Below are 19,838 nucleotides of genomic sequence, written 5' to 3'. Positions count from 1 at the left end.
CATCAAGCGTTGGCTTGTAGTGTTTTTGTATTTCTTTATACATATTATACACTGAGATAAGTAGTAAGTTGTGTTAAGGAGATGATTGTATAATTGTTTATTGTATACATAAATTGATGGTTTCAGATAAATAAATAAGTGATGAAAATATTTGTCTTTTAATTCTTCTAGTGGTCCGTAGATATTTTTAAATAAATATTTAAAATAAACTACTTAAATAAACAATTGCTACTGATTCTATCATAATATAAACCAGCTTATATTATTTTTATTTTGTACTTTTGCTCTACTTTAAAAGACAGGATGGTTTTATTGCTATCAAACTATTTTAAACTTAGTATTTTTTATAAATAAACTTATAAAAAATATGGATAGATTTAATAAATTAAAATTTAATTAATAAAAAGTTTTATATGTTTAAACACGAATAAAAAAAATTCAAGTCGTAAATCGATGACAGCAAATAATTCGTTTCACATCTCTAAGGAAATTGTCAATAATAAATGTCAAGTGAGTGAAGCAGAAAAGAAAAACAAAAAGCAGAAATAGATACAGAAGTTAATTTGTTAAAATTCCTTTAAAATATAAAATTGCGTACTTAGATTATGTGTGTAAAGTTATAGCACTACATATATGAAATATTAAAGCTACTTTTAAGGGAAATTATGGATTTTTTGTTTGCACCTCTACCTGAAACAAATTGTAAATATCGATATCTAGTAGACACGGCCACTCAATAAACTTCATATATATATGTATATTTATTTACAGTTCAAATGAATACGGAAGAATTACGTTTATGGCAACGAAATGCCATATTCGAATGTGAATGTGATAATTTCATTAATAGACGGATAGAAGCTGGTCGAACACACCTATTGACACTGCCGAATCGGGCACATTCTGAGTTACCTGGAATTGATGCTGCAATACGGCAGCATGGACTACGGCTACCGGATGTAATGGGAAATAATGTTCACAGACCTATCTCCAGTGCCAGCAGTAGCAATAGCATTAGGAACGTTGAAAATGACGGTCATACAGATAATAACGCTAATATTTCCCCACCTCTTGCTCAAAGACGACGATTAGTGTCTAGAAATCCGGAATATGATCGTGATAACATGCTTGACAGAATATACCAAGAGGCTTTGTTGACAGCTTTTCGAACGAGAGGGTTAAGTGCAATTCGAAATCCTTAATGCTAATGGAAATAAATAATCGCTATTTAAGTGAGCGAAGATGGCAAAAGTGCCGACTTCAATAAAATTAAAAAAAAAATTGTATGTATCTAAAATATTTATGAAATTTTAAATAAGACATCTCAATTGAAACAAAATCCTTAAAATTCTATCTGTGTAGCTCGAAATTTGTAGAACTTTACGGTAATTTTTAATAAAACATAATGCTAACAAATGAACTAATTGTGAAAATTAATGTTTGCCAACTTTTTTATCTGCCGATAAGTGTACCGAAAAATATAATGAGAATGCGTTTCGGTACGCTATTCAAAGCTTGATATGCAATTGTGAATGAGTACAGCTGTTCAAAAGCAGAGAGAGAGATTTACCAGCTGTTTAAATAGCGCTTTGAGTTATTTCATGCCATTGACAATTTTGTTTTTGCTCCATGTGGCTATTTGAGTAAGGTTTTTCGTATGCCAATAATTTGTGTTTAATATTATTGAAGGAGTTAATAATATTTGAATAAACAAGGACACAAAATGTCTTCGATAGAAAGTGAAACAGCTGCGCTCAGTGAAATGGTTTGTGTTGAACATTAAATTGAATAAAATTCTTTACGTGGAGACTTAACTTTTCACCTACCTATGTAGGAGCGTCTAACAGCCCATTTGCGCACAGAAATAGAAAAAACAAAACGTGGCGAGGGACTGGAATTTGAAGAGGATGAAGAGTACGTAAAGTTGCAAACCGAGAATACAAAACTCAAGCACCGTTTAGCGATTTTGAATAAGGTTATATTTCATCATATAATAATAGTGTGTCATCACTAAATTATTTTGCTCAATAATTCAGGCTATTGCGGCAGAAAAAAATACCTTAGGTGCGGCTGCTGAAGTGACTACAAAATATCAACCTGCCGAATTACCAGTTGCAGTAAACGAAATGATTTCCATAACTGAACATCTAGTGGATTTATTTACAAATGCTATCGCTTTGGCATTCCCAGAGCTTGCCGGTACCCAAGCAATCATATCACCGGTGAATGCCAATGCTGCTAAATTTGGTGATTATCAATGCAACAGTGCAATGTCACTTGCGAAGACATTAAAAGCTGCTGGCGTAAATAAATCACCAAGGGATATAGCTAATGAAATTGTTAAGAATGTTGCACAATCGCCACTCGTAGGTAAAACCGAGGTAGCTGGTGCAGGTTTCATCAACGTATTCCTCCAAAAGTACTTGAGACACTATAGTTTAACTGTCAAAATTTTTAAAAATTCTATTTTTCAGAGATTATGCAGTGCGCGCTATTGATACACTTCTGCGTAAAGGCGTTAACCCACCGGCTTGCCGGAAGCAACGCATACTCGTTGACTTTTCTTCACCCAATATAGCAAAACAAATGCATGTTGGTCATTTGCGTTCAACGATTATTGGTGAGTCCATATGTCGGTTGCTCGAGTTCCTGGGACACGATGTTTTGCGAGTCAATCATTTGGGTGATTGGGGTACGCAATTTGGTATGCTTATTGCGCACTTGGAAGATCGTTTTCCTAATTTCCTAAACGAAAGTCCACCTATTGGTGACTTACAAGCCTTCTATAAGGAATCGAAAAAGAGGTGAGATCAATAAAGAATAATAACTGTTTGTTATATTTTTATTTGGTAATCAAAGTATTTTTAATTCAATTATTAGAGTAGGCGAACAGTTTATAAAATTCTTTTAATATTTTTAAATCAAATCCCTTTCTGTCAATTAACTAATTAATTATAATTATAACTTATCATTTTTTCATTTGTTTGCATTTCTCAGATTTGACGAAGATGAAGCATTCAAAAAGCGTGCCTACAATTGTGTCGTGCTTTTACAAGGTGGTGACGCAAATTCAACAAAAGCCTGGAATCAAATTTGCGATGTTTCACGTCAAGAGTTCCAAAAAATCTACGATCGCCTAGATGTAACACTCGAACCAATCGGCGAGTCTTTCTATCAGTCACGTATGATAGAAGTTGTCAAGTATTTGGCGTCGAAAAATCTACTTGAGGAAGACGATGGTCGCAAAATTATGTGGGCTGACGAAAGCTCATCGGGCATACCTTTAACGATTGTTAAGTCTGATGGCGGTTTCACCTATGACACATCGGATATGGCTGCAATCCGTTATCGTTTGGAAGAACAAAAAGCAGAATGGCTGATATATGTTGTAGACTCTGGTCAGAGCACACATTTGCAAAATATTTATCGTGCTGCTGAACGCGCGGGCATATTTAATCCGAAAATTCATCGTGCTGACCATGTGAACTTTGGCGTCGTGCTAGGAGAGGATGGTAAAAAATTCAAGACCCGTTCCGGTGAGACAGTGAAACTGTCTGATCTCTTGGACGAAGGTTTAAAACGTGCGCTAGATAAATTATTGGAAAAGGAGCGTGATAAGGTGCTTACACCAGAAGAACTAAAAGCAGCACAAGAATCTGTAGCCTATGGTTGTATCAAGTATGCCGATTTAAGTCACAATCGTACAAATGAATATGTGTTCTCCTTCGACAAGATGTTGGAGGATCGCGGCAACACGGCCGTATATCTACTATATGCATTTACCCGCATATGCTCAATTTCACGTAACTGTGGCGAGGACTTCTCCGACCTTGCTAAAATACTGGATAGTGGCACAGCTATTGATTTGGCACACGAAAAGGAATGGAAATTGGCGAAGACACTATTAAAATTCCCCGATGTGCTGGTCAAGATTTCAAAAGACCTGCTGTTGCACACGCTTTGTGAATTCTGTTATGAAATTTGTACTGTGTTCTCCGAATTCTACGACAATTGCTACTGTATTGAGAAAAATAAGAGTGGCGAAATTGTTAAGGTCAATCGAGGCCGCATTTTGCTGTGCGAGGCTACGGCTGCGGTACTGAAGCAATGCTTCTATATTTTGGGCTTAAAACCAGTTTCAAAGATTTAAAAAATTTAATTACTCACTTTAATGTGCGTAATATTCTATTACTGTATACATTTTTTACAAAGCATAGCGTTTGATAAAATCGAAATGAATAAAAAGAAATCAATACCGAGTAGTCTTTGTTTTAATGTTTTGAATTATGCTATCAAATTTTTTGTATTACAAGTTAAATATTTTCAATAAAATCAATGTGCGAAACCTAATCTAACCTCAAAATTAATGTTCGAACTTCGACTAAATTAACTAATTTGAGGTTTACTATACAGTTTTTCCTAGTTTTCAATGATTGTTTTTTTTTTATTAAAATTATGTTTTGTGTATTAATTTATTTCGAGTTTTCAGTGTATGTTTGGCAACAGTGTCAGTTTCCTTCACCCATAGACCGTATAAAATTTACGTTCTCTGCTTCAGCTGTCAAGGCTGACGTTGTTGTGACTGCATCAGCTGTTCATATTGTATTTATTTTTTCACCTGTTAAAGCTTGCACCAATTAACTCCAATATGGATAAGGAAATTCCTTTCGAGGATCTTGTTGAACGTGCCAACGAAAAAATAGAGCTTGGTTATGAGTTAATCTCACAATTAGAGGAATACAGGCAAATAAATGGTGTTGATAAAATTCAACGAAAAATCAGTCAAGAAGTGAAGTTTCTGCAGAAGGTAAAGATATAGATCATTCATGGTTTGCTTTAAATTATCTTAATTGGATATCATAAAAAATGTTTAGCAAATACCCAAATATACTAGTGAGCTTTTAAACTTTTGCAGGTTATTAAAAACGAAAAGCTAAAGATAAATCACGTTCAATGTAGCAATCTTACACACTACGATTTCCTTGTGCAAATATTGAAATTACAGCAGGATGTGATACATCTCGATTGTGGATTTCCAGTGGAAGGGCGCAGTAATCCACTACGTGTAGATATTGTTTGTGAGAATGGTTTGAAATGGATAAAAGGTGGTTGGAAATTTTAAATATAATCCAAACCTATTTTTGAATTAATATTCAATAAATCATTACAGCCATTGCACGTAATTCCAAATCTTTGGCTGATGCGGCAAAAGGTGAGGCCAGTTATGGAGCGCGTAGCATACTGGACCAAGCAGAGGAGTATGTAGATGCCAGCGCCCAACACTTATGCATGTTCAAGCCACCCAGAGTATGTATGCATGCTTTTCTATTTTCCTTTTATATGCCGATGATTAAACACAACGCTTAGGTGGTTTTCTATTTCAGCCAAACCATTGATAACACGCTACTTGTAGAACTGCAAGAAATCGGCGTTGAAATTGCATCAATTGCGGAACCCTCCGAAAGCAATGAGAGTGCGGACATTTCTAGTGTGAGCACATTAAATATAGATATAACTACGCTATTGGCGTATATAAGCAACGTGTGCAATGGCAGCTGTAATTGGCAATTCAGTGAGGGCATACTTACCGAGCAGGCGGAAAAGGAGCGCCAGACACCATTAAAGCCTGTCTTGGATAATCTATTTAAAGGTAGAATAGAAGCTATAATAATATGAATAATAGCTAATTTTTGCTTAATTCTAAGGCAAACGTCTCATTTGTTGCGAAACAGCATACAAATCATTCGAAGAGATTATCTCTTTGTTGGCGGGTCCGCAAGAGCACAAACGTGCGGCGGAATTAATGCAAATTGTGGAAGTTTTGCCCGATGTGACTACGGTGCCTGATGAATTAGCTGTGATTAAATTTAGTGGTAAAATAAATGAGAGGAGCTTGAAGATTTTCGCCTTCGGCATGCAAATGAAAGCGGTGACTGTGACCTCAAATAAAGCATTCGTACGCTCAGCGAAAATGCAGGTGAGATTCAGAAAAAATGTAAATATTTGTGCCTTCTCCTATAATGTTAACAAATTACTTTTGTTTCTCAGGGCATCAATGTGCCAGTGTTTACGCACCAAGCCAGAGCCTTAACAGAAGCTAAAGAGTCAACTGCCACACCCATACAATGATTCCCAATTTCGGCAATATAACTTGGTTGTTGATTGATGCTCGTATATAGTTAACGAAATCACAAACAAATATTTGCATATTTCTAAACCATTTTTATTGTGTAAATTTAGCTAATTTATTATTGTTAAACTTATGTGACAAAATAATTGTATAAAGTGAATTTAAATATGTTATGTAGGTGTAAGCATACATATAACGCACAGCCAAGTTGTACAACAAAAGTGTTCCAAAGCGCATATGCTTGCTGCAGACGAAGCCACTGCCACTGCTTAGTTTTCTTCGTTCTCATAGAAACTTTGCAAGAGTGCGAAATAGCTCATCGACGAACTGATTAACTGAAACGATAAATGTTATGTAATTATATTATATACAATATACCATTTATTTAAGCATACTGTTTATAATGTATTATAAATTATAAGTATGTATACGTACGCCGGAGAAGCTGTTCAGCGACAATATTGAGAACTTCATCGCCGTTATGCATGTCTGTCGTTGACTGCGCATAATCATGAATTGCAAATTCTTGCGAAAAGCGGCACTGGTGGAATAAGAAACTATTGGAAAGGATTCCTTTTTTTCTTCATCGGCAGCTACTTTCACACTACTCTCCCAGTTGCAGGCATACAAGTGGTTGGCCATCTCAAGCGACTGCAGTGATTCGAATAGAAATTAGTATAATTGTTATAAATATATATTTATTTAAAATTATGAACACTAATAAATCGGAAATTTTAATAAAAATTATTATTTTTGCGTTTGTTTACTAAATTCGTGCATCTTTCTACATTTCTTCTTCGCTAAAGCAACATGTATATAATTTGATGTTGCCAGCAACATAAATGTTGGTGAAAACAATGTTGCCAGCAACATACATGTTGCGGGAGACAATGTTGTCAGCAACATATGTTGCAAGATAATGTTGACATTAACATAAATGTTGCGGGATACAATGTTGCCAGCAACAAATGTTGCAGTCACTTTCTGCGCAATTCTGTGCGCCTAGTAGAATTTGTGAATTGACAATCTGCGTTAAATTTATTGTGCTGCTGAATTAGGGGTGGGCATTGTTTTAATTTAATTTCTTTGCCTTTTTTTAACAATTTTATTTTATTTAGGGATGTATATAACTCAATTTATATAAAATAACTTTGACAAAATATAAAGCAAAAATTTTATTAAAATATAAAATTTTTATTAAAATATTTTTTTTTAATTTTTAATCGGCCATTGAAAAAATTTATAATTTTCTGAAATAATATTCACTGCATATTTCATAAAAAAAAAAAATTTAAATTTTTTATAAAAAAAAATCTTTTAAAATTAAAAAAATATTATTTCAAAGTTAAATTGAAAATATGATAAGTTCTTTTGTAAAAAAATATGTTTCAAAGGTAATAAAAATAAGTTATTCTAAACAAGGTTGCCAGGTAAAAATATGGAAATATTAAAATTATGTCAAAATTATTTTTTTTTGCAAAATTTGTATTTTTGTCTTATTCAGAATTGTTAAAATAAATAAATAAAGGGTTGCCATCTGATTTTTTAGTAGAATATATGTATATTTATATAAAAATACTGCTGTTAAAATTATTGAAAATTTTTAAAATTATATGCAATTAAAATTAAAAAAATAAAGGGTTGCCACGTAAATTTTATATAGAACATAGGCTTATAGTTAGTCAATGAAAATTTTAATGAAATATAATATAAAAATAAGAAAGACAAAAGCAAAAAAAAATTTGAAGAAAGAAAATATAAATAAGAAAGACAATAACAATTTAAAAATTCGAAGATTTTGAAGCTGGGGAGATAAATTTCAGTTGAAAAATTTCTAATTGGTATAATTAATAAAAAGTAAAATATATATCAAATGAAAGGGTTTAAACTTAAATTTGTTAAAAAAGTACTCCTATAGGGTTGCGATCTGCTAAAAATGTATTAAAAAAATTCTTTGCAAAATATTAAAAAAAATAAACGGCACACACTTTAAAAGTTTTCGAATGCTTGGCTTTATGTAAAAATGTAAATGGAGTTGCCATCCTCATTAAAACCAAATATGTTGTAGAAAATAAAACATCAATTAAAAAATTGCTAATTACTTAAAATAAAAGAAAAGATATAACACACATATGTAGGTATGAAACAAACAGCATTTATAGTATAGTATCTTGTTTATAAAAATACTATTTAGTGATGTTGCCATCTGTTAAACATTAAAAAAAATTTGCTTCGAAAAAATATTTATTACATACGTACCTAAAACGATTACAAAGGTTTGAATTTTCGTGAAGCAATTAATAGTGTTGCCACCCTTACCAAAAAAATAAAAATAAAAAATTCAAATTTCAATTGAAAATTTTTAAACTACATTAATTTGAAATGTAGTTGAAAATTTAAAACAATATAATATAAATGAATGGGGTTGCCACTACTTTAAATTTCAATTGGAAAATTTAAAATTACATTATTTTGGAATATATTGGAAAATTTATACATTTTAATTTAGGTATCAAATAAAAAATATTTAAACAATTTATATTGTAATTATACTAGTCTGCAGGGTTACCAACTGCTAATAATGTAAAAAAATATTTTTCTTAAAAAAAAAATGTTAATATTGTACTGCACATGCGCTTTAAAAATTTTCTTAGACTTATGTTTCGGTAAAAATTTTGATGGCGTTGCCAGCCTTTTCAAATTTCTAAAAAGAAATTTTGAAAATTTAAAAAATATATTTAAATATATTTAAGCAATTTATATTGTAAATATATTATTTTATAAGGTTGCCAACTGCTAATAATGTACAAAAATATTTTTTTTGGAAAAAAGTTTTTGAAAAAAATTACATATACTGCACACGCTTTAAAAATTTTCTTAGACTTATGTTTCGATTTGATGGTGTTGCCAGCCTTTTCAAATTTCTAAAAAGTTAGTCTCTTGTAACAGAAAAAATATTAATTTTGGGCTTAGAAAGTAGATCCTTATAAAAATGTGCGTGAGATTGCAAGATGTTGCCACCTGATTTGAAATAAAAAAAAATAATGAAAATTTGCAGAGGCATAAGCTTACAAAGAAAAAAAAGCCGAATGCTGATCTCGGATAGATCATACCGGGTGATCCAAGTGGAGACACTTTTTCAATAGCTTTTTTGATAGATTATTTTTTCTTTCGAATTATAAAAAATATTTTCCATTAAATTTAAAGTTTCTTTGTTTTTTCTTAAAAAAATTAGGAAATCTCGAAAAGGATCCCCATTAAAAAATTAAATAATTATATTAAAATATTAATTGTTATATTCAATACAAACGTTTTGAATTATATTGTCACCATTCCAGCAAAGGACAAATAATTGAGAGAGCGATGAGAGAATGTAAACCAAAAACTTTACGTAATCACCAATGAACATGTTTTGACCCTGAAAAAAATTATATTGAATTATTATAAGAATATACAAATTTGATAGATGAAAGGTAAAAAAATTTAATTACATAAATCTTAAAAAAAAATTAGAAAATAATAATAAAAAAATATTTGAAAAAAATATTAAGAAAAGAGTATTAAAAAAATATTAAAAAAAATATTAAAAAAAAGTATTAAAAAAAAATTTCAAAAAATTACGAAAATAATATTTAAAAAGATTTAAATACTAATTTCTTAAAAGTAACCTTTTTAACCTAAAATTTATTTTAACTTTATTTTAAAAATCGATTTCCGCCAATCTGTTCAGTACTCACCGTCACCAATTGAAAGCCTACCATGCAAATTAGAACCGATGAAATCAAGAAATTCACCAATAAAATTGGACTGAAGAACTCTTCCATGCGACTGACGAAACTGAAAATGGTATACAAGAAAAAATTAAAACTTTCGTTCTGACTTTTCCAGTTTTCCTACTGCATTAGCTCACTTAAATAATACACAATGTTTGTTGGCGATTTTATCCAGACGTCGAATGCATTCCCGTTGGAAGACCACCTCTGTGCCACGCCCAGCTCGCGTCGCTGCATACGAATCAGGTATAATATTATCGATTTGCGTGTGTAGTATGCGAAACTGGCCACAAGTGTAGGATACAAAGAAGCCAAATAGCGAATCCTCAGCAAAGAGTGTGGTCACCACACAAACACCGGCCCAAGCGGTGAATAAATAGGTGAGCGCATAACGCCAGCCATGATTTGCGTCGTAAGGGAATAACATTTTATAAGGAAATGGCTTCGGCATGCTATCCAAGACATCGGGTTCCACATTCAACGTTAGCATATAAAGTTCCACCAAGGGCAGAATACAGTACATGGTAATGAGGCTGGACTGGAGCACCGAAATCACTTGAAAGACACGCATGTTGCGGGCACAAGCGCGCTCAACGGTGGGGTGGGAGGAGCTGTGGTGAAAAAGTACAGTAAAAATATTAATTTCCTACACTTAACTCTTTCTCCTTGCATTGACTTTACACTCCTCACTCTCATGTACCTCGTAATCCAGATATCCTTTACGAATTGTGCTAACAATTGTTGAAAGTCCCGTTGATGCAGTCGCAAATGCAGCAAACGCACAAAGTTCAACACACCCATAAATGTGGTGCAACCATTCTCCGTGGTGACCATTATATTGCCGAAGGATTTGAGCAGGAATGCGCTCTGAAAACCGATGGTTATGCCAACCATGGCCACCACATACCAGGCCCAAATGCTGTACAGCAAACGCAAGTATTTCTGAAACTCACCAGTCACTTTGGGTTTCAGTGGCCACGAACCGTTCAATTTTAACCAGATGCATTGTAAGGGAAATCTGAAGTTTTTTGGATCCTTCGACGGTTTCGGATTGAATAACATCTTAAAGACTCTTGATTTTTTTTTTTTATCAGCGATCCTCTTTTTATGACGTCTATTAGGCAAATAAACACTAAAAACTGGCAATCAATCGGCATTTCCTGGTATTTATAGGGATGGGGCGGCTGCCTTTTCGGCAATTAAATTGCTGTGGGCGTGTAAAGGACATAGCATTTCTCTTTTAACTGTCAATCACGTGAGACGGCCGCACAAACGGCATTTTTAATTATTCGATTTTGTGTGGCCATTCATTTGGGTGATGTGCAATTTAAATGTTAGCTGAATTTCTAAACTGTCAATAATTTTGTTCAGTATCCATAATAAATAAATACTGATTGCCCCTGATGGGCGTGGAAAAGTTAACAATTTAACTGTCTATTTTTTATACTGCTTTTTGAAAGGCCATGAAAAATATGAACAGAGGGACAAATATGTGGTTCCAAAGCTTAAAAAAAATATTTTTTTATTTAAAAAACTTAATATATTTCGAATATTATCGAAAAAAATCGTATAAGAGAGTTGCCACCTATTTTAATTTACTATGCGTATATGAGATAAGAAAAATGTAATACGCTATCAAATAGAAAATATTTTAAACAGCCTAAAGTGGCGGGAAAAAAATTGAATAAGGTTGCCACCTTAAAAAAATGTATAAAATAGCAAAAAAAAATTAACTAAAAAACTTAATATATGTATTTCAAATATTTATATAATATTCGAAAAAAAACAATTATAAGAGTGTTGCCACCTATTTTAATTTGCGCTATGCGTATGAAATAAGAAAAATTTTAATACGCTATCAAATTGAAAATATTTAAAATAGCTAAAAGTTAAAAAAAAAATTGAGGAGTGTTGCCACTTTTAACAAAATTCAATGAAAAAAATTGTAAGGTAAATTAGTATAAAAGTGAAAGGTTTAAGAAAGATTAAATTGGAAAATACTTTATTGAAGTAGCCATCTACATATTTAAACAATCAACAAAATATGATACACTTTCAAACAAGAATATTTAAGATAGCTTAAAGGGAAAATATTTTTGTAGAGGGTTGTCAAATTCCATAAAATAAAATGTGTAAAGTAAATTCTATAAAAGTATGCAAAGAAAAGATTTTATAAAGCTTAAAGTTGAAAACATTTTTGAAGAACGTTGCCACCTATTTGAAAAGTAAAAAAAAAATCAAATGTCTAAGGTAAGTTAATATAAATATAGAAAAAAAGGCTTGAGAAAGCTCAGATATGAAAATATTTTTGAAGCGGGTTGCCACCTAACATAAAAATCAATAAAATGAATTATTAAATTATTATTTTAAGTTCATTAAAAATATATCGAATGTTTTAGAAATTTTAGAGTTTAAATATTTTGTGGGGGGTTGCCACCTCTTTAAGACACAATCGGATATATGTAGCTCTTTATTTTATATTGGTATAAGAAAGTTCGGATAAGAATAAGAATGTTTTAGAGAAATTCTTGTTCGTTATTATCATATTATTTTTACAGAAGTATATTTTAAAACAACGTTGCGACATCTTAAGATTTAATTAGAACCACAAATTAAAAAATTTTGACAGAAAAATTTATTTAAAAACTTTTTCCAGATTCTATTCTACAATTTTCTTTTTTACTTTGTTGTGAATTTAAAGCTTTTGCCATTATTTTTGGTTGTTTCAGTATGCAATCGAGGTTAGGATAGACAAATACTTGAACTTTCACAGCTCCAACCTGAACCTTTGACCTGAACTTTAACAACTTCAGGAACTTTCATTCCCTTTTTAAAAAGCTTTCCGTTATTATGCGCTAAAGCTCAAAGGCACACGCTAAAAAGCTTTCGCCAATCTAAAACACTCGAAACGAGAGTGAGCGCACAGCTATAGTAATCACCACATTTGGTTCCCTGTGAACTTTTTTTCTGACTTTGAAAGTGAGAGTCCATTGAACTACTATACTATAAAAATCATCAGACAAATCTTTCACCTCGTCAATAAACAGCTATCACATACTCACTAATTGACTTATCGAAATAAAATCTTCACACGAACATAAGAATTGGTTTCCAGTTTTCGTCAGTCCGGGTCAAATTTGATCTTAAGCTAAAAAATTCCAAATAAAACAATGCTTGCATTTATTGATTTTTGTATTTAAGTTTAATTTATTCTATGCTTATGATCACGTTTATTGTTTCTTCATTTAATTTAATCGTATTCATTAAATTAAGTGACATTTACATGTTGCTTTGCGTAAGTTTACACACTTTGCTCGAGCTTTTTTTTGTGTTCTTTTCTTTTTTGTTGTGGCTTTTGTCTGTTCCGTTTTTTTGCATTGATTTTCTCTGTTTTTTTTTTTGTAATAATTTAATACTTAATCATTTTATTAGAAGGGGAAGAAAAAAACTACGCTAAGTAAACCTTATTTCCTTGTACTTTGCGTACAGTGTTGCCAAATCATTTGTATTGAAAAGAAATATTACAAACACAGTTTCATCACTCTAGATATTCACTTATGTATATCATATACCATATACTATATATATATATGCATGTGCATATGTATTTATTATCATCATAGTTGCTTTAATTAAATTATAACATAAGTATTTATATACTCGTATATTATGTACTATACTATATATTTATATATATATAAGTATATGTATATATTTACCTACTATTCTCCACTAAGGTGCTAGCTCGCTTCTGGGTTAGCACCAACGGCTTCTTTAGATCGGAATACTTAAACGTTCTAGTAAACATCTACATAAACCTTGTTTGCATTTTTATTTGTTTTTTTTTTTGTAATATTATTTTTTTGTGAATTTACATAAATATTTGTCATAGTTCATAGGAAATCAAAAAATAATTAAATTCGAAATACATTTAACAACTCGGTAAAAACCATTACATAGTATATTTAAATATTTAATTTTTAATATAATTTTCTTACTAACATACTAATACACCTATAAGCATAAGAATCTCACAATTTTTAATATTTTTTTTCATTAATACTTAGCATTGCATTTAGAAAATATAGAGAAATAATAAATTATAACTTAAAAAAATTATATTTTTTAATAAAATAATAATTTTATTATTTTTTAATTAAAAATTATTTTTTTAAATTAAATTAAATTAAATTTTTTTTAATTAAATATTTTTTAATTAATTTAATTTAATTGTTTAATTAAATATTTTTTTTTAATTAATTTAATTTAATTTTTTAATTAAATATTTTTTTTAATTTAATTAAATTAAAAATTATTTTTTTCAAAAAAATTAAATATACAAAAATAAATAAATTTTAAATTTTAAAACTAATTAATAAAGTCATATTATAAAGTCCATAAACTCAAATAATTTACTTTTCATAAAATACATAAAACACATGAGTCCTCCCCTGTTAAAATCAGAGGAAATATTTTTTGAAGTTTATAAAGTTTGAAATGTTAAAAAAAATTATATTAATATTACATAACAAAGAATTACAAAATTTTTTTAAACTAATGCAAAATAATCCAGTCTCATAAAACAAAAATAATAAATTTACATAAATAAATATATTTAAAAAACTCAAAAAAAAAAAACAAAAAATTAGATTAAATAAAACCACAGAAAATCATCAATGGGATATTTAACAAAAAAATCAATAACAAACAAAAAAAAACAATAAACACAATAAATAAAATTAAAAAACAACAAAATATTTCAATACAAATTTTCGGAAATTAAATATTTAACAATTATTTAACTGACAATGGAATATTTAACAAAAAGTTAATAAGAAAAAGACAATAAAGCGAAAGCAATAAAAAATGTCAAAAAAATAACAAAAAAACATTATTTTAAGATAAAAAAAAAATTAACGAATAAATAAATATTATTTTACACTTAAAATCGAACATGAAATACTTCATAAAACTCATAAATGAAAAAAAAAAATATATATATATATTATAATTTAAAAAAAATGTTTACATTAAAATATTAAAATATAATCGAAAAAAATAAATTTATGACATTCTTCAAATAGAAAAAATATAAAAAATGTAATTCTTAAATAAAAATATTGAAAAAATAATTAATAAAAAAATATAAAAAATAAACATATTTTCTAATATTAAATATCAGAAATTAAACAAAAATAATTTTTCCATAATAAAAACACACAATATAAAAATGGTTTAAATGAAATGCTACAAATACAAAATTGTAGAAAAAATATAAAACCGAAAAATTATTAAATTTTTTCTAATAGGAAACAAAATAAATATATTTAAATAAAAATATTTAAAAAATAAAAAATATTCGCAAAAGTAATAACAAATAAAATTAAAACAAAATAAAAAAATAGATGTTAAAATATAAAATATTAAAAAAATACAAAACTATAAATAAATACCAAATTTTTCTAATAGAAAAAATTAGAAATTAAACAAATAATAATTTGCAATAAAATAATAAAACATACAATTAAAAAATGTTTAAGTAAAAATATTAAAAAATAATCGAACAAAATATTAATTTTTTTCTAATAGAAACTAAATAAAAAACAAAATAAATGTTGAGATAAAAATATTTAAAAATATAATCACTAAATTTTTCTAATATAAAATACCACAAATTAAACAAAAACAATTATTTTTATATTTTTTCATTAAATTTAATATATTTTACAATTTTGATTTACATATTCATTTATTTATTTAGTCAATAAGTTTGCCATTTTTTCCATATAATAAAATTTTACATATTTTAACAGATTTACTACTTGCTATACATTTAAAAATTTACATACATACATAAAATAGGAAGTGGGACATAAATGAAGACAACGACGATAAAAATAATAATTATCTTACAATTTAACAAAAATACATACAAACAAATGCACATACAAATGAACGAGTTTGCATGTACATAAATTACTTGGCAATGAACTTTAAATTAAGTATATAGTATATCTTATGGTAAAACAAAACAAAAATACATACATACATAAATATATAAGAAACGAGTCAAAGCTTGGGATATCATAAAATATACAGCAATTAAACTAATCAGTCAGAGGTTGGAGTTGCGACCGAGTAATTTCGAATAAAAATCCCATCTAAGTTTGTATGTAGTAATATAAAAGTTGAGAAAAGGGGGTGCTTGAACTTCCGCATGGAGCGAGAGCGTGAGATTGAAATAATTGAAAAAAAAAAAATAACTTTTGGTGTGAAAGCTTTGTGATTTTTATAATTTTTTGCGCGCGGAGTTTGAATTCTTTACGTTTTTTATTACCAATTTACAGCGTTGGATTTAAAAACAGCAATCGGAAATAGGAATTTTTGACAATATTAACGGAAACGGTATTTTTATGCTGCAAAAATATTTTTTAAATCTTGCGTAGAATTGAGAAAGATACATATAGATGATTTTTCGTTTGAAACCGTCTTAAGCATGTTTAAGAAGAGAAGACTTCATGAAATCAATTTAAATGGAAGAAATAATGTCACATTTCGAATTTATTTATATTCATGAGTTGTGCTCTCTCAGTTAAATTTTATTGTTTATTATTATTTTACTTTCCAACAGCTGATTGCAATTCGATTTACATTTATTTCTCAGCTTTTTTGACAATAGTAAAATTAGTAAGACAGTAAAAGGTTTGTGAGAATTTCTCTCAAAAAGTTAAATTACGAAAAATTAATTGGAATTAGCAAGAAAAAGGAAGTTTATTAAGAATATGGTTTAAGGTTTTCATTTATTTTAGTTTCAGAAAAATATCACCTCATATTGCTCACGAAACCATCGACAAATTCAATATACGGAAATAATATTGTCTACAGAATAATACAGATACATTTCTTAGACTGGATCCAATGAGTGACTGAAAAGGATGCCAAAGGTATGTAGTATCCCAAAATTCCGTTGTAAGTTAAATATGCGAGGATTGCATCGCGATCTTAGGTATATTGTATCCTTATTCCGCTCTAATAAGAGTAGGTGAAGCGTTATTATTTTCAAAAAGTCTTGCCTTCAACTTTCATTAATAGAAAATGTGGAAAAATATTCAAGGAATATAGTTAGTTGGAGTCTTTTTTTTTTTAGAAATCTTGTTGTCTTAGCTAATTTTTTTAAGGGATTTTCTGAATAGTTGAAGAGCGAGACGAGAAGCTTTGTAGGCCTTTTCAGCAATTTGAGTAAATTTTTATACATATATAGTTTATTGAAAATACACGTTAAAATATATATTAGGGTGTTCCAATTTTTCTTAAAATTTTGTTTTTGATTCCCACCATCTCAGTTGATCTTATTTCATCTAAAAAATTCCCTTCCCAAATTTTCAAATTTAGTAATTTTTAAGTGGCTGTAACTTGGCTTCCGGTAAATATAATCTTATTTTGCCACAGACTTTATGAATGCTCAAAGGCTCAATTTTTAGAATATAATTAGTAAATTATATGAGAAACTAAGCCCGATCCTTTAGAGCTGAGCGATACTGGTCTTTTTTACATCAAATGGAGACATTTTCGGGGATAGGTTTAATAAATAAGTAAATTTTTTATTGTTGTACCCTAATATACATATAAATTGTTGTTGAAATAACCACTTCTTCTTCTTTCGACTTCTTTCTAATTTTCGTCGAGATTGAAATGACTTTTATGATACTTCTGATTTTGATGGATAATTTCAAGCTCGAAAATTAAAGCCTATCGATATAACTAGAAAAAAAAAATGGAAATTGATGCGTAGTTAAGGGGTTACATAGGCTTCCTGGGATAAAAACAGCATTTTTCATATTTTTTTTAATAAGAAAATTAAGTATTTTATTAGAATTTTTTATTGGTTCACTGAATTTGTTTGAAAAAAATATTTTAAACTTGGCCATCAACTAGAAAACAATACAATATTCTAGAGATGTTGTAGAATTTAATAAGACAATGAAACAAACTTTTTGAAACCCGTAAACCCATGTAAGCCCTTAATATTCACCAAAATACTAATGGGCAAGCAAACTCTCAAAGAATTTATAGTATTTGTAAGAACAAAAGCTTTTTGTTTCGTTATTTCAAGTTTTGAACAGGGCAAAATTAATTAGACAATAAAAGTAAAGTAATAATAAAATTTTTTCAAATATTTTTTTTTACAAGTTTTCCACATAACTGTTAGTTTTTCTGTTTGTATGCAATCTTTTACGCATGTTTTGTTTTTTCATAAAAATTATTTTGATGTTGGTAACTATAAACACGGCAATGAACACTAAATTAGCATTTTTGACTATTGTTTATTTGATTTGTAATATAATATATATAATTTTGTTCAATTGTTTTAAATTATGCATTTTGCTTTATTGTTTTTAATAATGCATTTTACTTTATTGTTTTTGTTTTACGCTTTTATTTTACTGTTTGGTAAGTTCCTGATTTTTTATAATGCAAAACACATACATATGTACATATATAGAGCATTGATGTGTTTTATGCATCATATTGTAAATTTTCCATTGAGTGTATGTGTGTGTGCCATATTTTTTTGTTACATAATTTTTTTTTGTTGTTTGACGCGGCTGCATTTTATTACCCGTGGCTAGTATGCTTTGTATTTCTATAATATTTTATTATTATTTTTTGTTTTTTATTTGTAATATTTTAATTTGCTTAATAATTTCTTTGCATATGACACGCATACATATGTACACCCAACCGTGTGCATGCTTTTGTATGTATGTATGTGTATATGTGAAAGACATGCTGCGAGAATTGCTTTAGTGTTGCTTTTTTGTTTCATTTTTTGTTGTTGTTTTTGCATCCGAAAAAAACGTCGATTTAACAGAATTTACAAATAACACTTTTAATTACATACATACATATAATATATATTTATATAAATCAGCTACACAAAACAGTTGCCAGCGCAAATTCTATACTAAATACATACATAACGGTTTTCATGCTTCTCATTTGCCTTTTATTACATATTCTGCATTTTCTATAATCCCTTTTCGCATTCACTATTGACCGCTGTTGTGTTTCCGTTTTTTTTTTATTTTTATTTTTTGTTATTTTTCCTTTTGTTTTAAAATTTGCATCTCACGCTTTTGTTTCGCAGCGGCATAGCATTATAAAGCAGACAATGCAATCAAACAATCATCAATACACATACAGCTCGATTGTAAAAACTCCGGTAAATTCGTAGATATATATATTTTATATATTTTAAATGTTAAATTTAAATGTAAAAATTTAGCTAGGCAAAACACTTTACGCAAATAACAACTGAATGAAAATGGAAGGAAATAACGCAAATATCTAAATTCAATTTTCACCTCAACACGCCACCTTTACTCCCTCATCCACCCTTCTTAGCATTCCTTCCACCACTACTTACTTTCCACGTTCTTCCAACTGTCACACAACACCGGGTTATTTCAGCAGTTAGTTAGAGAATTTTGGACATTTGTCAATTTGCATTTACCGTTACCATATGCCCCCGTTACATTGTTTTTACTTTAAAATTGCTTGCGCATTCTTCTTCATCGCATATCTAAAACTCTTGCTCTCGGCCCTCTCTTTTTTGTAATGTCTCATCGACTTTTATTAATATGAAATATTATATCTACAATTACATGTCATACATACACTAGAATTCTATAAGTGTTTAGATATTATAAAGTATAGTATATAATATCATTGCTGTTATAATATAAATATTATTTATAACCGTTCCGCACGAGGGATCACCGGTCGGCAACTGGGGGGTTAAAAAAAAACCCATCTAAGTTCCCTTAGCATCCTACACTTAACTCGTATCTTACCCACTTACATAACTGTTGCTGTATAAATTTGTTGTTGGGTTTCCCTTTTGTTTTTTTTTTTAATTATTTATCTTTTGGTTT

At 29.1% G+C, this 19,838-nt stretch overlaps 4 protein-coding genes across 6 annotated transcripts in view; 3 read left to right on the top strand and 1 right to left on the bottom strand.

Annotated features, from left to right (window-relative positions):
• Nucleotides 1-498: 498 nt before the first annotated feature.
• Nucleotides 499-1,420, top strand: LOC105226925 (uncharacterized). Its single transcript, XM_011206059.4, has 2 exons — nucleotides 499-702; nucleotides 772-1,420. Exons 1-2 carry the CDS (start codon nucleotides 666-668, stop codon nucleotides 1,200-1,202), a joined length of 468 nt encoding a protein of 155 aa, XP_011204361.2. The 5' UTR covers nucleotides 499-665; the 3' UTR covers nucleotides 1,203-1,420.
• A 149-nt stretch (nucleotides 1,421-1,569) lies between these two features.
• Nucleotides 1,570-4,245, top strand: LOC105226926 (probable arginine--tRNA ligase, cytoplasmic). Its single transcript, XM_011206060.4, has 5 exons — nucleotides 1,570-1,765; nucleotides 1,835-1,975; nucleotides 2,037-2,419; nucleotides 2,475-2,804; nucleotides 2,998-4,245. The coding sequence occupies exons 1-5, from the start codon at nucleotides 1,724-1,726 to the stop codon at nucleotides 4,148-4,150; spliced, it is 2,049 nt and encodes a 682-aa protein (XP_011204362.2). The 5' UTR covers nucleotides 1,570-1,723; the 3' UTR covers nucleotides 4,151-4,245.
• A 311-nt stretch (nucleotides 4,246-4,556) lies between these two features.
• On the top strand, nucleotides 4,557-6,874 carry LOC105226927 (UPF0415 protein C7orf25 homolog). Its single transcript, XM_011206061.4, has 6 exons — nucleotides 4,557-4,807; nucleotides 4,916-5,105; nucleotides 5,171-5,307; nucleotides 5,368-5,650; nucleotides 5,706-5,977; nucleotides 6,049-6,874. The coding sequence occupies exons 1-6, from the start codon at nucleotides 4,649-4,651 to the stop codon at nucleotides 6,127-6,129; spliced, it is 1,122 nt and encodes a 373-aa protein (XP_011204363.2). The 5' UTR covers nucleotides 4,557-4,648; the 3' UTR covers nucleotides 6,130-6,874.
• LOC105226983 (odorant receptor 13a) overlaps nucleotides 6,202-19,838 on the bottom strand; it is an 18,937-nt gene continuing 5,300 nt past the window's right edge. The window contains exons 1-6 of one of the 3 annotated variants that reach the window (XM_011206127.4): nucleotides 10,604-11,259; nucleotides 10,041-10,514; nucleotides 9,868-9,967; nucleotides 9,441-9,548; nucleotides 6,566-6,781; nucleotides 6,202-6,465 (exon numbers count right to left, since the gene is read on the bottom strand). In XM_011206127.4, the coding sequence (XP_011204429.2) occupies nucleotides 6,400-6,465; nucleotides 6,566-6,781; nucleotides 9,441-9,548; nucleotides 9,868-9,967; nucleotides 10,041-10,514; nucleotides 10,604-10,965 (1,326 nt within the window). In that variant the 5' untranslated portion in view covers nucleotides 10,966-11,259 and the 3' untranslated portion in view covers nucleotides 6,202-6,399. Of the gene's footprint in view, nucleotides 6,466-6,565; nucleotides 6,782-9,440; nucleotides 9,549-9,867; nucleotides 9,968-10,040; nucleotides 10,515-10,603; nucleotides 11,260-19,838 lie in introns of those variants that run through there. The other 2 variants (XM_049455588.1, XM_049455589.1) reach the window with 2 other exon arrangements.

Source organism: Bactrocera dorsalis, chromosome 4, assembly GCF_023373825.1.
Source record: "Bactrocera dorsalis isolate Fly_Bdor chromosome 4, ASM2337382v1, whole genome shotgun sequence".
In the NCBI taxonomy this organism is placed as follows: domain Eukaryota; kingdom Metazoa; phylum Arthropoda; class Insecta; order Diptera; family Tephritidae; genus Bactrocera; species Bactrocera dorsalis.
The sequence above is the reverse complement of the archived record's forward strand: the minus strand, read 5'-3'. Positions and strand labels throughout refer to the sequence as shown.

Excerpts from the sequence above, each read along its gene's own strand:
- LOC105226925 (XM_011206059.4), top strand. The coding sequence starts at position 666 with ATGGATTTTTTGTTTGCACCTCTACCTGAAACAAATT. Across the intron at positions 703-771 it reads ACCTCTACCTGAAACAAATT|TTCAAATGAATACGGAAGAA; the intron begins GTAAATATCGAT and ends ATTTATTTACAG.
- LOC105226926 (XM_011206060.4), top strand. The coding sequence starts at position 1,724 with ATGTCTTCGATAGAAAGTGAAACAGCTGCGCTCAGTGAAATG. Across the intron at positions 2,420-2,474 it reads ATCAACGTATTCCTCCAAAA|AGATTATGCAGTGCGCGCTA; the intron begins GTACTTGAGACA and ends TCTATTTTTCAG. Across the intron at positions 2,805-2,997 it reads TATAAGGAATCGAAAAAGAG|ATTTGACGAAGATGAAGCAT; the intron begins GTGAGATCAATA and ends TGCATTTCTCAG.
- LOC105226927 (XM_011206061.4), top strand. The coding sequence starts at position 4,649 with ATGGATAAGGAAATTCCTTTCGAGGATCTTGTTGAACGTGCCAACGAA. Across the intron at positions 5,308-5,367 it reads GCATGTTCAAGCCACCCAGA|GTGGTTTTCTATTTCAGCCA; the intron begins GTATGTATGCAT and ends CACAACGCTTAG. Across the intron at positions 5,978-6,048 it reads TACGCTCAGCGAAAATGCAG|GGCATCAATGTGCCAGTGTT; the intron begins GTGAGATTCAGA and ends TTTGTTTCTCAG.